We start from the raw sequence: 16,442 nt of genomic DNA on the forward strand, positions 1-16,442 counted from the left end.
GGTTGCTTTGGCCTCCCAGCACTACCTGTTCTGCCCCTGAGTGTTTAGCGGCCTGTTGAATATCTGCACAATTCGCTAGTAGAGGTTGAGACATCTTATTTTTAGCTTGAAGGGTCCCCTGCTTTTGGTCTCACTGTAGGGCAGCAGCTGTTGTTATTTAAGTGAAAACAACATTCTCTCTATTACATAGAGCCCTGCTGGAGCGTATCATGACCTGCCCAGAGACACTACCCAACGCTGGGGACATGTAAAGAGGTAACACAAACATGATACGGAGCCAAGGAAAAAGTTAAACTCCATTTAAAGACATACCTCTCCATCATCCTCAGAGGACATTGATTTTTAACTCCATCCTCCAGAGCACTCACTTCACTGGGAGTATTGAGCACGGTTGGCTTTCAGCTCCACTTCAGAGGAGACCAAAATATTCACACTGCCTCAAGAAGGGGGACAGCAGATCCACACACCTCCTTTCCCACAGGAAAGGCCATAATTTTCAGCTCTGCTCCCCGAGCTGTATTAACCCCGACGCACCAGCAGTAACCCTGCCCCTGGCATTTGCTCCGCACCAAACCCCATCACACAGAGGCCCACGGACACAGAGTCCTGCAAAGAGCAGCACCAGAGGTTGCAAACACACTGCCCTCTCCAAGCACCAGCTGCCCTTCCCTAGAGCAGGGCCTAAATACCCTCCTCAGCCAGTGCCAATCAAGAGCCACTAAACACCTGAGGCCACCTAAAGGAGGCAGGTTTTCAGTACTTACAAAAGAAACAAACAAACAAAACCTGCCAAATCCACATCCCTCATTGCAAAATACTCACAAAGACCCTTTTGGAAGCTTTGTGACGTGTTTGATCCAAGCAAGTCAGCAATTTCAAAGCACGCACCACAAGCAAAAGTATAATTTGATGCTATATTTACTCTCTGTATAGAAATCTACATGCACATGTACCACCTGATGACCATAGTTGAGAGTCTAAAGCTGTGGCCTCTCTGTGCCAGCCCAGGTCTTGTGGTCCACACGGAGCAAAGCAGCCAAGAGAAGTGGAGTCCATCTCAACTTGGCAAAATGCTTGAAACTGTTTGCATGCAAGGGCTTCCCTGAATAGATGCATCCACAGAAGTTTCTGCTACGGCTACAGATTGCGTTAATTAAACTCTAAACTCTGCACTGGGTTGGCTGTAGATGTCAGTCAGTTATTAATCTCCTGCAGGTTTTTTTTTTTTTTCTGGATATTGTTTCCCCATTTTTACATGCATACTTGCAGTTCTTAACACACAGCCATTTCATCACGTTTGATGTTACCGGAAAAGCACAGATTGATCGGTTGATTGCCTTCAGAAAGAGATTTCCCTGGAATTAGGCTGCTGTCTGAAGGCTGTGGGAGATACATGATAACATAATCCTAGCAGGCTTGGTTTTTTATTTTTCCAATCGGAAACGTTGGTACAAACTGCGGAGGTATTTCCCACCGCTGTTTCATTATATTGCCAGTGTTCAGCAGGTGCAATATTTCACTTATAAAGAGGCTCAGCAGCATGTAGGGACACCCGCCCCGGCTCTGCGGGTGCAGGGAAGCGCTTCAATGCGTGGTCAGCACTTGTAGGAAGGGTAGGGGGATTTTTCTCATCAGTTTTAGCAAAATGGAAGGTTGTGGTTAGCATTAAATACAAGTTAATCAAGTGTTTGCATATAGGGTGGACCATCCTTGTGAGGACATTGAATCAAAGGGGGAAAAAGATCTGAAAGATGATGGGAGTATTATCCAGGGCAGTTCTCTGTGACATGAAAAATTTGGAAGGGAGAAAGCCTCCGTGCCAAAGTTTAACAACCAAATGGAAAATCAAAATAATTTTGCCAAAGTTAGAGCAAAACTGTAAACAAATCCAACAGACAAGTGCTGCCTTGCACAGTCCTGGCTGCTCACGACCGCCTGGAGCGTGAGGGCAGCAGAGGCGCCTTGCACTTCCTCATTGCTGCTTTTAAATGGCATGAGGAGGTGGAGGGGAATCTCATGCTTCATTAGTGGATGGGTTTGAACATGATTTGTGATCATACATCTATAACAAGTGAAATTAATGAAAATAATTAATGAAGGGTAATCCAAGATATCAGGGTTTTGTCTAAGATCAGCAAGAACAGAGTCCCAAGGACATCACCCACTCTGTGATTTATAGGATTTTTTCTTTTCATGATCCATGAGATCTTAATGGTTCCAGTGCAAGGAGCAGTTGGGGAAGAGGTGAGAAACGTGTCCTACCTGTAAGGCTGTTTGTAAGATGTATTTTTTTGCAAGACTTGCATTTGAATTTCCTCCCTGGTTTGTATAGTCACATACTTGCTTTCCCTGAAGAAATCGCTTTACGCCTGTGAATTTCCCTCTTTGCAATTTTATCACCATCTGCAAGGAAAAGCAGTGAAGTTTGCCTCAGATCCAGACGCTTTGATTTTATATGGTGTTTGGACAGCAGGTGTATCCAAAAAAAAAAGAAAAAGAAGAAGAAGAAAAAAAAAAGAACAAGAACAAACAGAAACACAGGCAAAATCATGGTTTTGCAGCATGCTCAAAACCCTAGAGCCATAAAACATACAATAGAGACTTGAATTGGAATGGATGCATTAAAAATAGCTTTTGCAAGGAGATACTGAGAGCCAAGTGGGTGATGTAGGCAGCTGAGATCAACCATCACTAAACAGCGGAGCGAGAAATTCGCTGCTGCCGCCGCGATTCAGCTGGACACGGCCCCATGGCCAGAGGGGCCTCGACCGGGCCCAGGCGTCCGAGCATCCCCTCCGCTTCCCCTGCCAGGCCCGAGAGCGGGGGCAGCAGGAAGAGGGGCTGGAAATGGTTGTCCCGCTGGAGGCAGGGCCGCCGCTCCCGCTTAGCAGTCAGCTCGCATCCTCCTCCCACGAAGAATATTCTGCTTTCTTTGTCTAAAATGTTGAGTGGTTATGAATAGTAAGGATAGACTATCTGTAATTATTTTTAAATTATTAATGGTTTTGTTAGATCCCTTCACTTTGACATTAGGTTTCTGTTAATGTAAGTTAAGTCAAAATGCACTTCAGTTTCCAGGTGGCTCCCAAATGTATTTTTCATTCTTTCATAACATTGCTTCAAGTTCTCCGAGAGGTATCCATGATAAAGTTTGCTCCTGAGCTCACGGCCTCCCAGCCCCAAAGAAGCCCCAGGAGCGGCTTGCGGAGCTGTGTCCCCCCGGGGACCCAATGCTGCCGCCAAAAGACGAGAGAAGAGTTTGCCTGAACAAACGCGTTGCTTCATCCGCGCTCCCCGTCCTGCCTGGGAGACTCCAGGTTATCCTCTGCATCAGAAAGGCCTGCACTGTGGGGGTGCTAAGAGAGGGCAGGTCGCGTATGGCCCTTTTTAGCATCAATATAATCTGCAAAATGCTTCTCCCTGATGAGGCAGTTTTGGGTGACTCCACCGAGAAACACCATCCTCTCCGAACAGCGGATGCAGCTTTTCCTCGTCCCATTTTCCTATTCCCAGTCCGACAGTGGCGATCCGCGGCCTGGCAGCCTCTCTGCAAGGCCCCGTGGGACAGGCCCACGGCGCGGGGCACACGTGGGCCAGCTGCGGGGCGGACGTGGGGCTGGCGTGGGGCCTGGCCTGGCAGACCGCCGCTCACCTCGGAGGCAGGAGGAGGCCTCGGCCGCGCGAAGGCGGCGGCGGAACCGGAGTGTCCGGCGGGGGTCCCGCGGGCAGCTGCGTGCGCGCGCGGCGCAGACCCCGCCGAGGCAGCGGCAGCAGATGAAACACAGCGACCGCGAAGCCCGGCGGCCGCAGCGGCGCAGGCCGCGGGCCCGGCAGGGAGCGGCGCTGCCGCCTCCCGCTCGCGCCGGGGCCGCTCGGCGCGCGGGGCCCCGGCCGCCCGCGGCGGGGGCGGAGCCTGCGGGGCGCGGGGCGGCCATGGCGGTCGCGGCGGGGACGCGGGTTCCCCGCGGGCTCCGGTGCCCCCCCGCGGCCCCCCGCGGCCCCCCGTGTCCCCCGCGTCCCCCCGTGTCCCCCCGCGTCCCCCCGGGTCCCCCGCGTTCTCCCGTGTCCCCCGGGGATTTTCGCGGGGGGCGAGCGGCCGCCGACAAAGTTGTGGGGAGCCCCGCGGGGCCGCGGGGCGCTCGGCGTTTTGGCGGCGGGTTGTCACTGCCGCTACGGTCAGGGTTAATCCCCGTTAGCGAGGCGCGCGCTCGGCCCTCCCCTGTGACGGCGCGCGTTAAAACAACTATTGCTGCGGGTAATTAAACTCGGTGCGGACGGGGCCGAGCGCACCTTGGAGGGAGGGAGGGTCTTTTTTTTTTTTTTCCTTTCTTTTTTTTGGTTCTGATGATAATATTATTATCGCCACCGCTACCGCTATCATCACTAGCAAAGTTCAGGCAAAGAGCGAGGAGCACAAAGCCCTTTTCCCCAGTGCCGCTCCGTCCAAACGTGTTGGTTTCCTTCGGACTTCCGAGTACAAATGCGATTATTTTGCACTTTTTTTTTTTGTCTTTTTTTGAAAGCAAGGGCTTTGCCCGCTCGCCTTGCAAGCCCCGCGGCGAGCCCGTAGCGCAGCGGGAAGGGCTATTCCTGCTGCTGGGGAGGCTGGAGCTCGGGAATGGCATAGGGAGGCAGCAGGAATCTGCCTCCTGCCAGCGCTCCCGGCACGGGCTTTTCCAGCCTTTCCTGCAAACTTTGCACTGGCTTCGATGGAAACACAAAAATATTATTTATGGGATTTTATTAGGCGTTTGAGATGCTCGATAGTTTAGACTAATTAGACGAGCCAAAAGCCTTTTGAAGATTAAGCAAATTGGACAACCCTTGTTAATTAGAACATAATTTAAAGTTTGAAATTATATCACTCATGAAGTAGCCTAATTAGTATGACGATATGTTAATATCCTACCGAGACGCGAAGCACGGAGGTTTGGCATGAACTCCTTAAAGGCTTGCAAGAAAATCCTCTTTCCTATGTTGTCATTAATAAAAGATTTCTATAGACTTCAGCCTTTCAACGGTGACATACAATTTATAGTACACACAATGCATTAGCCCATAGTGCTGCTCAATTTTTTTACTATTATGAAAACTAATAAATTCGTCAAGCTGAATTAAGCATACAAATCAGATGAGGCATAACAGATTACATATTGAAGCGCTGTGTCTCCCGAGCCTAAATGAAATTTCAATCTAATAATTCCTTCCTGGCCCGGCCATAATTTGTTTAGAGATGTTGTTCTACTTCTTTCCAAGCGCTATTCGCACCATAATTAAATGATACTCAAGCTTTTAACTTTGATTTATTTCATTTCTCGGAGCTGGCGACAGTGAGAGCTGATACAATGCAATTTTTTTTTATTTCCCCTAAAATTACCAAGTCTGCTGTTTAGGTGAGAAATTAAACACCTAAGCACTTATTTTAACCTCCCGGCGCCAAGCGAAATTCGGGGGAATAAACCCATCCACCTTAAGCAGAGCTGACTTCCCCCGCGCTCGCTCACTCTTTTTTTTTTTTTTTTTTTTTTTTCGCCCTTTGGCTTCCCTGCCTTTTCCCCGTTTTGGGGACGGGAGAGGGGCACTGGCGGGACAGCGCTGCAGGCGCCCCCGGCCCCGCTCCGCGCTGCCCGGGAAACCTCGCGCTCGTTTTCAGCGTGGACGGGACTTTTCCTCCTTTTTTTTTTCTTTATTTTATTAATTATTATTTTTAATAGAAAAGCGATAGGGGGGGGTGACTTTTTTTTCCCCTTTTTTTTTTTGTGTGTGTGTCGCTTCTCCCTCCCCCCGGGGGCGGGCACGGGGCCGAGCGCGGGGCACGCGTGGGCGGGGGCGCGCGGGCCCGCGGCGGGCGCTGCGCGGGGCGGCGGGCGCTGCGCGGCGCGGAGGCTCTTCCCGCGGCGCGGGGCTGTCGTGAGAGGCGAGCGGGGAGGGCGGGGAGGGGGCGCGAGTAAAAGCGCGCGGCGCGGGGCGGCGCGCGGGCACTCGGCGAGCGGCGCGGGCCGGCGCCGGAGCGCGGGCAGCGGCAGCGCGCGGGGAGGCCCCGCGCAGCCGCCTCCGCGGGCAGCCGCGCGGCTGGGATCTCCCTACCCGTTTATTTCCGTTGTTTTTTTTTTAATATATTTTTTTTTCTTATTTTATTATTTTTTTTCCGCGGCGGCGGCCGCACCACGATGATGTCCCTGAGCAGCAAGCAGCCCTTCAGCGTCCCCCACGGCGGCGGCGGCGGCGGCGGGGGCCTCCACGACGCCAAGTACCCTGCCCAGCTGCACAGCGGCTCGCCCTGCCCCTCGGCCGCCGCGCCCGCCGCCTCCCCCGGCGCGGGCGGCTCCGCGGGCGGCTCCGCGGGCGGCTCCGCGGGCCGCGGCTCCGGCGCGGGCTCCGGCGGGGACGCGATGCGGCGCGGCTGCCTGCCCGCCCCTCCGGTAGGTGCCCGCCCGCCGCCCGCTTTAAGGGGCCGCGCCGCGGCGGCCCCCCTGGAGCCGCTTGATGATTTTTTCATGGCCGCGCAGCAAATCACCCGGCGGCGCCCGGCGCTCGCCCGACTTGCGCGTGCGGCGGCTCCCGCCGCCCGTATTAATTTTTATGACCTGGGATGCGGCGGCGGGTGGCGGCGGCGGCGGGTGCCCGTCCGTGCGCGTGTGCGTGTGTGGTTCGAGTGTGTGAGGTGCGTGTGCGTGTGCGCGCCGCGCTCTCCCTCTCTTTTTTTTTTTCCCCTCTCTCCAGGATTTCTTTTTTAACATGCTGGGGAGGTTTTAGTGGCACGGCGGAGTGCGCGGGGAGGCGAATTCCCCGCTGAGCGTTATGTGCGCCTTCTATTTGCAATTGCAGAGCAATATATTCGGCGGTCTGGACGAGAGCCTGCTGGCCCGCGCCGAAGCCCTGGCAGCGGTGGACATCGTCTCCCCGAGCAAGAGCCACCACCACCACCCGCCGCACCACAGCCCCTTCAAGCCGGACGCTACGTACCACACCATGAACACCATCCCCTGCACCTCGGCCGCCTCCTCCTCCTCGGTGCCCATCTCCCACCCGTCCGCGCTCTCGGGCACGCACCATCACCACCACCACCACCACCATCACCACCACCAGCCCCACCAGGCGCTCGAGGGCGACCTGCTCGAGCACCTCACGCCGGGGCTGGCGCTGGGGGCCATGGCGGCCCCCGACGGCGCCGTGGTCTCCACGCCGGCGCACGGGCCCCACATGGCCGGCATGACGCCCATGCACCCGGCGGCGCTGGGCATGGCCCACGCGCACGGGCTGCCCGCGCACATGGGCTGCGTGAGCGACGTGGACGCCGACCCGCGCGACCTGGAGGCCTTCGCGGAGCGCTTCAAGCAGCGCCGCATCAAGCTGGGGGTGACCCAGGCCGACGTGGGCTCGGCGCTCGCCAACCTCAAGATCCCCGGCGTGGGCTCGCTCAGCCAGAGCACGATCTGCCGCTTCGAGTCGCTCACGCTCTCGCACAACAACATGATCGCCCTCAAGCCCATCCTGCAGGCCTGGCTCGAGGAGGCCGAGAAGGCGCATCGCGAGAAGCTCGCCAAGCCCGAGCTCTTCGCGGGCGCCGAGAAGAAGCGCAAGCGGACCTCGATCGCCGCCCCCGAGAAGCGCTCCCTCGAGGCCTACTTCGCCCTGCAGCCGCGGCCCTCCTCCGAGAAGATCGCCGCCATCGCCGAGAAGCTCGACCTCAAGAAGAACGTGGTGCGCGTCTGGTTCTGCAACCAGCGGCAGAAGCAGAAGCGCATGAAGTACTCGGCGGGCATCTGAGCCCTCCCCGGGCCGGGCCAGGCCGGGCCGGGCCGAGAGCGATGGGGACGGCGCCGACGTGAAAAACAAACGCGCTGCGACGTGTGCGAGTGTCCCCCTCGCCCGCTGCCCGCCCGCCGAGGGAGCGACCTCCGCGAGGTAGGGGCAGCGCCGCGGAGCGGGGCCGAGCGCGCCCGGCCGGGCCCGTGGGGCTCGGGGGTTGCTTTTGATTTGATCTGGTTTTGTTGTTGTTGTTGTTTTTTGTACCCTCCCTCCCCCCGAAATTAAATCGACTCCAGGCTGAAACTTGAATCTTAGAGGCGAAGGCTCGCGCCGCCCGCGAGAGGCGCCTCCAAAGTAGTATTTTGATTTAAAAACAGTGAGAAAATAGAAAAGAAAAAAATAATAAAAAAAGATGGCAGTTTTTTCTGCATTTACACTGCGAATTATAAATATATATATAATATATATTTTTACTGTGGTTATTACCCCATTCCTTCTCCGGAGTTATAACGCTTAGGGAAAGAGCTGATCCTGCTGTGTTCACCGGTCTTGGGAAGCTATTATTAGATTACTGCCAAACAACCCCTTGTAAATTATTAATTTATCTCTCTAGCAACTTCATTTCGTGCTCATCCTAATTAATTACACCTCCTTAATCTAAGTCTTGATAAAAGTAAAAAAAAAATAATATATATATATGGATAGTGAGGATCAAACATTTTGTGTTGGTAGGAATTATGGACGTGCGCTTTTTTCCTCCTCCTTCCTCTCCTCCTCCCAAACGTCCCCTTTTGGCCTCCCGTAAATTGTCCCCGGGAACCCAATCGCTCTGGCGAGTGCCCTGATTTGCGGGGCGCCCGCGCTCGGTTGCTCCCCCGCGATCCGCGTGGCCCGATCCACGGGCCCGGGTGTCGCTCTGGGGCGCTGCGGATTTCACGGGGACCCGGGCGCTTCCCCTCCAGCCCGCGGAGCTGCGGGGCTCGCCCCGGCGCGGGTCTGTATCCATTTATTTATTTATTTACTTACTTATTTATTCACTCGCTTGCTTATTTATTTACTTGTTTCGTCGGTCGTTCCGGTTGCTTATTTATTACCGTTAATTGAAATACTTCTCCGCGGGGGAAGGTCTGTCTTTTGGAGGGGGGAGGTGGGAGGGGGGCGTCTGTTTGTGGAAAAGCCAAATTGAAATTTTTAAAGGAAGAGAGTGAGCGAACGAGACTGCACTGCTTGTAAATTCACATTGTTTGGTACAATTCTTTTGGAGCAACAACAAGAAAACAGGGTACTCGGTTTGGTACCTGTACGTATTGTAAATATTTCATTCGAATTGACGCACATATAGATATATTCTTACAGATTTCGCTGTACCGCTGTTCTATCTGAGACTATTTGAAGTCTTAAGTTCTTGTACATGACGCGATTTCGTTGGTTTTGTTAATAGGAAGTTTATTTATTATAGTAATGTACTAAGTTATTTTTAAATGTCGTTGGATCGTCTTTCATTAAAAAAGATTTTAACGTTTTATTGGCAAAGAGCGTTTTATTTTGCTGCTTCTCTCCTTTTCCCCAAGTAACTCAACATCGCACCCCGGCCGCGCGCACATATGTGCATACCTGTATATAAATGTGTGTGTATAATTCTGGGGGGTTCCCTCCCGCGTGGGTTGCAGCGCCCAGTGGTGGCGGCGGCCCCGCGTGTCCGTGGGGCGGGCAGTGGCGGCCGTGATTTGGGGCGGGCGCCGGGCGGGGACAGGGGCAGCGCGGCCCGCGGGGGAGCTGCCCAAGCCGCGGCCCCCGAAGGCGGCACTGAGTGGGATTCGTGTGCGCGGGGTTCGTGTGCGCGGGCTCGGTGCGAGATCTGTGCGTGGGATTCGCGTGCGTGGGGTTGGTGTGCGCGGACGCGCCCCTTCCCGCGGCACGGAGGCTGCTGTCCGCGCCGCGCAGGTTGCTCCAAACCTGCCAAGAGCCCGACGAAAAACCAAAACGAAAAGGAAATAAAAGTGAAAAGAGCGAGCGCCGCTTACCGAAGGCCGAGGAAACGCGAGGCCGGGAGAGCGGGGGGACAGGAGACCCGCGCGCGTCGCTGTTAAATATTCACATTTCCGCCCCACCGGCCGCTCCAGCCGCCCCTCGCAGGCGACGCGGGCGCTGCGCGGGTGCGGCCGCCCGCGCTCCCTTCGGCCCTGCCGCTCTCGCTGCTGTGATCGTGGTTATGAGATCGGAGGGAATGATCATTTCCCTGCCCCGAGCCGCGGACAATTACCCCTTCTCCACCTCCCCTCCCAAATAAAATAATCAAAAGAAGCGCTGAGCGGGTAGCGCGGCCCTTGCGCGGGACCCCGAGAACCGCTGGGGGACCCGCGGCCCAACCCGGAGCCGCCCCCGGGGATTCTCGGTTCCCCCTCGGCGGCGGGTCCCGGCCCGGAGGCTCCGCGGCCGCGTTGAGGGAAAAGCGGGGCTAAAACAGGGCGCGAAACAGCCCCAAAAGCAGCCCCGCGCGGCCGGCAAGCCCCGAGCTTCCGCCGGGCCCTCTTCATCGAGCCCTTCACTTAAAGGCTATTATGGGAGAATTAATAAATTACACAGCGAATTATTAAATCCAGATAATTACCGGGAATAAGTAAGTAATCATTAGTTATCTCAGCTAATTAGTGCGGGTCAGAGCGAGCGAGAACGTGAAATGCTCCCCGGGAATTGGAATTAACTTTGCGCAGCGAGTCGCTCTGCGCGACGCTTCCCGCGAGCCGCCGCTCCCGCTCCAACCCGCGGAAATTCCCAGGAAACGCAGCGAAGACCGAGGGGCCAGCGCGGAGCCGCGCGGGGGGGCGGCCCGGGGTCCGCGCGCGCCCGCGGGGCCTGCGCGCACCCGCGCCCCCCTTTGTCTGGGGAGACAATGAGCGCCCGGCCCGGCCCCGCAGGAGCGCAGACCCCCCGGCTCCTCCGTGCACACATTTATGACCTCCCCCCCTTCTTTTAATTTTCCTTCCTTCTTTTTTTTTTTATTTTTTTTCTCTCTTTTTTTTTTCCCTCCTTCTTTCATTTTCCCCCTCCTTTTATTTTTCCATCTTCTGCCAGCAGCTCTTTTGCGCTGCCCGAGCCGGGCTTTGGCCACATTAAAACAACAGTAGTAGCAACTGCTGCGTCTTCACAGAGAGGAAAAATATCCAGGCTGCTCTGCCTTTATCAATTGCAATTAGGTGGACAGTCTTCCCCCTCTTCTCTTGCTCCAGCCTGGGATGATAATTAAAATTTAATGAAGCCTGGGAGTAGCAGAGCTCTGTCTGGGGACTGTGGAATAGAATATTTTAACTGTACATTTACACCAAGTGTCTGGCTTCAAAGACGTGACTGCTTTTAATCTCGAATTAGAAAACCACAGACCTGAAATTAAATATTAGCCACCCTGGGCTCCCTCTCCCTCCCGGCGCAGGGTCACACTCGTGTTTCCCGGCCCTGCCCCGCAGCTCCCGCACCCAGTCCGCACCCACACGCACCTCGCGTCTCCAATTACCCTCTCGTTAATAATAGATGCCCGTGATAGGGCGCGGGATTCCGGGCCCGGGGATTTTTTTTTTAATAGGGTTAATGCAATATTAATTGCTCGTGGCTGCTATAAGAGCGCGCCGCGGTTTTCCAGCAGCAAATCCAGGGAGCGGGACAGCGAGCGCGGAGCGAGGGGCGCAGGAGCCGCCCCCCCGGGCCGCCTAGGTGAGCCGCGCAGGGCCGCGGGGGCTGCGCGGTTTCTCGGCACCTCCGCGTTGCGGGATCCCGGCCCAGGGGAGGAGAAATTGCGAATTAGGGAGGAACTGGACTTTGGGACGGGGGTGGAGGGGAATCTCTCTCAGGGACCAGCAAAAATGCTCGGGAAAACTCCTGCGCCCCCGCGGGCGGCCGGTGGCCCCTGCCGGGGCGGGGGTCTCGCTCGCTGCTCCCCGGGGCAGGCTCGCGGCTCCCACTGCGCCATTGCATCACTTGTTGCAATGTACGTATCTTTATTTGCACCGGCTTTATATATAAAATTATTCTTATATGTCTATATCCCCAGAAAATAACTGAAAAAGGCACTTGTGGGAGGGCTAGGCGGAAAAGGCACGAGCTGGGATAGTTGCCCGAGTGTGCGTGCGCGTGTGTGCATGTGTGTGTACATATGTGTGTACATGCGTGTGCGTGTGCGCGCAGCCCCGCGCTCCCGCATCCGTGTTCAGGAGGGCGCGGGGCTGGCGGCGTCGCGGGGCTCCCCTCGCCTCTCCTGCCCGTTTACACAGAGCGAGATCATTTACATAAAGTCCTTAAGGCAAATAACTGTTGGGGCTCTAATTTATATCTGATCGAAAATTAGCCGTCATTATGCGCTCCATTAGCAGCGTCTTTAATGTGCTTCTAAGCACCATTTGTCAAGCGGCTTGTTAATATCCTTCAAGTCTTTAAAGTTGAGAGCTCATTAAAGAGTGCGCGCCGTTATTGATGTAATTTAGATGAGTTCGGAGGAGCGAGCGCGACGCGGACACCCCCGGGAGAGGCTGGGGCCGGGCCGGGCAGCGGCTCCCGAGCGCCGCCCCTCGCCGCGGCGTCGGGCCGGGCCTGGCCGCGGGCCCGCCGGGGCGGGGGGGCCGCGCTGCGCTGCCCCCGGGCCGCGCGTGGGGCCGGTCAACCCCCTGCGCGGCGGCGCCCGCGGCAGCAGCAGCCCCAGCCCCGCTCCGCGCTGCTGCCGCGCGGGACCTGCAGCCCCCGCGGGCCTGCCCGAAGCCCGGGGCGGGGGGAAGAGGACGGGGGAAATGGGACAGTGGAGGCCTAAGAGCGCGGGTGCCCCCGGCTGCCTCGTCCTGGGGGCACCTCGAGCCCGCCGCCCCAAGCGTCTGTGTCTGGGGCGCATGTGCGGGATGCAGTCCCTTGCTGCCAGCACGACGTGACCCCTGCTTGGAGCCACCCAGGATGGGACTCGAGGTGCCCCCATGGCCTCCTGCTCATCCCTAAGGAAAGGGACAATCTCTGGGCAGGGAGGCAACACACCGCAGTAGGATCATGGGACCCTCCATATGGGCAGCGAGTGCTGGGCGCCAAGAGCTGCACAAAGGCCGAGGTCGATGGCTGTGCCTGGCACGTACCTCCCGTCCCACCCCTCTGGATAGAGTATCTGAGTAGAACATCCTCCTGGGGCGCACATGGCCTGCAAGCCCCTGCGTGGAAGGGGATGGTGGCACAGCAGGACGCAGCCTTGTATTGGTGGGGAGCAGAGCCAGCCCATGGGATGGATTTGACACTGGGAGCGTGAAAGCCTTTTGCGGGGGGAGCCTTGTGGGGAGGCGACTTTGGATTTAACTTGTGAATCCCCCCCAGGGTCAAGACGAGGCCGCTGGTGGAGTGAGTGGGGAAAGGTCTTGTGTGAGAGGCGCCGCTGCCGCTGCGCACGTCTCCTCAGGCAGCTCCCCAGGGGATGCAGCCGCCTGCGCCCGGGGCCCTTGCTGCCTGACTCCTCCATGCGTCGCATGGGCAAGGGCCGGCTCCAGAGCGGCTCCCAAACGCCAGCCCCTGTTGGCAGCCCCTGGGCCGAGGGCGACGTGGCACAGTGCCCTGTCCTGCCCCCTCCCTGAGCCGAGGAGGGGGCGCAAGGCGGATCCCTGCACCCTGCGGGCGCTCTGCGCTGTGCCTTGACAAGAGGGAGCACTGGCCCCATGCTGCGTTATCACGGGAGTCTGAACATACCTGCGGTGAGATCGGTGTGGCAGGGAGGGAAGGAGCTCAGATGGCGCCAGGATTTGCTTGGAGGACATTTCGCTGGGAGAAATAAGGCAGGTTGCCATAGCCTTGGGAATTACTTGGCACTGCAGGGGGGGCAGCTGAGGTGCCTGGGCTGGAGGGAGGCCCTTGCTCCCAGGGCCCATGTGAGCATGAGCCCTCCCGCGCCAGGCCCTGCGCCCCAGGCAGCCCTGGGATATGCTGACAGGGCCTCGCTCAGAGGCAGCGCTAAAATGTCTCATTTAAGAAGCCGTAAGGGGTGTAAACCCCAGCTAAACAGCTGGTACCCCGGGTCAGACTCACAGGCGTGCAGTTTTGATTCCTCCCTTTCTGTTTCAAAGCTGTCTCATCTTAAGCACTTTCATCTGAGGACTAAACTTACTGTGGCATATTTATGTACGTGACATTTTCATTCACCCGCTTATTTATTTATTTCGCCCAATGCAGCCGCCAAGGTATCGGAGGAGGCACCGTGCAGCCAGGATGTGGGGGGCAGCCGGGACGCGGGCGGCAGCCGGGACATGGGGCCGTAGTGCTGCCCGCACGCCTTGCCCGCTGCACTGAGCTCGTGACACCAGCGGCCGGCGCAGCAGAGCACGAGCAGCAGAGGGAGAACCATGAAACCGCACCGGAGGTGAGTGGTGGCGAATCCAACACCCTGTCCCAGTGGACTGGCTAAGCTTTTTTTTTTCTTTTCTTTTTTTTTTTTTTTTAAGGATTTTTCTCCAGTTCTGTGATTTCTTACGGCTCTTCGTGTCGGCACCTCAGTATTCACCACCAGGATCTGCAGTGCTCCCCGTGACAGGGACATGCTGCTCCCCCCGGTACCACAGAGGCACTCGAACTACAAGCCAAAAAGCTGAGCCCGTGGTGGGCTCGAATGTCCCTCTTCCCACCACCCGTCAGCTTCCAGCTACAGAACGAAACTGTCTCTCCTCACAGCGACACAAGAGCCCTTCTTGAGCTTGGCCTGGCGGGTGCCGCAGCAGGATTACGCATGCCAATTCCTGTCTTTTGCTTGGATTCTCCAGTGTCAAATGAGTCACAAAACCCTGACAGACGCTTTTCCTGAGGAGGGAGTGTTAATAAAATCTCTTGCCGGGGGCAGGCTTTCTGGTACTTGCGTGGTTTTCTGCCTTTTCCCTGGTCTGGGACACACATGGGGTCTCTCCCCTCTCAGCTGCCTCACACAACCTGCTGGGATGCGTTTCTGTGCAGGCCCTTCCCTCTCTGCTCCGCTTGTCTGAAGTGGACAAATGGCAGCAAAAACAGCAGGTTGGGGGCAGGGGACACTGCGGGGCGTGAAGGCGGCAGGGTGGCCGCATGGGCTCCTTTCGCACCAGCCGCCCGGGGGGACGCGGGGCTTGAAGCGGTGGCCGAAGGAGAGACGCTGCCCGGGTGAACGTTCCGGCATCCCCCAGACCTCCCTGCCTGCCGGCAGCAGCTCCTCTCGCTGCCGCCCTCGGCCCGCGCGCTGGGCAGCGCCTCGAGGCGCCGCCGCTCCGCGCTCGGAGCTGGGTCTCCCGTGTGTGGGCAGAGGCAGACGCAAGCAGCCTCCTCAACGCTCCTCACTTCGGTTTGAGTAACAAGGCTTTTTTTTTGCCGTTTCCCTCAGGAGATTTTTAAACATCCCTGAATAACAATGTTTCTAAAAGACTTTGACTTCATAGTAAATGTGCTCTGATTGCTGTAGGGATTTATCTGAGAAACCTCAAAAGGTTAAGCTGAAATATAATCACTAAAGTCTACTCTATAAAAAGTTAACAGAAATACTGCCAGAGCTATTCGGCTATTTGGTTAGAAAAGACTCTTTAATTCATACATGTCCAGGCCTCAAAACCCTAAAAAGGAAGCATTAACACTAAAAAAACCCTCTTTCTGCTCTCTCGGGCTCTCCCTTCCCTCCCCTGCCCTGCAGACGCTGCCTGTGTGTGCAGGCAGGTGCTCCTGCCCAGGGAGATGCGTCGCGATGCGGCTGTTGGGGCCGGGGCTGCGCAGGTGGGTGCTGAGCAGAGAAAACCAGAATCCATTTCCCACATGGTGGGATTTTCTTGTGTCAAATGTCTCTGCAACCCTAGCCATATAACACTGCCACACCTATAAACTACTGTATTGCCCAGGTGACACCCCTAAGTTAGTAGTCTTCCACTTTTCCGAAACTGAAAATACTCCTGGACTACAGAAGTGCCAACAGAGCATCATCTAAAAACAAAAGTCTGAACTAAATAGACAATACTGTGGTCTCTTCAGTACCACACTTGTGTGGCACGTTTTTCCACTGCACATCGTTCAGTCATGTTGGGACAATTTGCTAAATAATGTAGAGACACTTCATCACAGAGCAGCATTTGAGGTGATTTACAGTTTGGTCTTTTAGCATCACACCTGTAAATTGTTATAAATAATGCTAACCCCTATTAAGGAGACATCAGGGTGCTTCCAGGCTGAGAGGATTGATGGGGAGGCAGTGGCGGAGGGCCTGGGTAGCAGCACCACCAGGTCACAAGTGCCACGTTGCCCTGGTGCTCAGAGCTGCTCGTCTGGCCCATGTTCGCCCTGAGGATGAAGGTCCAAGTTTCTGGAGGGCAGAATTTATTTGTCAGGCATTCAGCAGCGCTCTCGAGTACAAAGATCGATGATATTTTAGGCTTAAGTATCTCCATTTTTCTTGAGGGCACACTGTCACTTTTACAAATCAGCTGAATTTGTTGCAAAGTTTAATTAGGAAAAGCTCATCACAGGGGGATCTTCACTTTCCTCACACACGAGGCCTTCCCTCAGGCTGCGTGCGGGCAACAGCGAAGGGAGCCACCTAGCAGAGGAGACCCACAGAGCTCCTTCCCTCCCCACAGCTCCGCGGCACCCGAGCGGCCCAGGAGGCAGAGAAAACCTCCTTGTGCAGCCAGGACGGGTCCGTGTGGTGGGAGGCGCTGCGCAGCGTCACGCACACCTGC

General features: G+C 56.3%; 1 protein-coding gene across 1 annotated transcript; it reads left to right on the forward strand.

The window, feature by feature from the left end:
- Positions 1-6,131: 6,131 nt before the first annotated feature.
- POU4F2 (POU class 4 homeobox 2) lies at positions 6,132-7,770 on the forward strand. The gene is made up of 2 exons (XM_088526618.1): positions 6,132-6,422; positions 6,829-7,770. The coding sequence occupies exons 1-2, from the start codon at positions 6,171-6,173 to the stop codon at positions 7,768-7,770; spliced, it is 1,194 nt and encodes a 397-aa protein (XP_088382744.1). The 5' UTR covers positions 6,132-6,170.
- The last annotated feature ends 8,672 nt before the right edge of the window (positions 7,771-16,442 follow it).

The sequence above is a fragment of the Tinamus guttatus genome, unplaced genomic scaffold (genome assembly GCF_059628265.1).
Source record: "Tinamus guttatus ecotype Peru unplaced genomic scaffold, ASM5962826v1 Tinamus_guttatus_pri_ptg000247l, whole genome shotgun sequence".
Taxonomy (NCBI): Eukaryota; Metazoa; Chordata; class Aves; order Tinamiformes; family Tinamidae; genus Tinamus; species Tinamus guttatus.

What these genes read in the sequence shown, in the direction of transcription:
- POU4F2 (XM_088526618.1), top strand. Translation starts at nt 6,171, where the DNA reads ATGATGTCCCTGAGCAGCAAGCAGCCCTTCAGCGTCCCCCACGGCGGC. An exon ending in GCTGCCTGCCCGCCCCTCCG is followed by an intron (nt 6,423 to 6,828) that starts GTAGGTGCCCGC and finishes TTGCAATTGCAG; the next exon opens with AGCAATATATTCGGCGGTCT.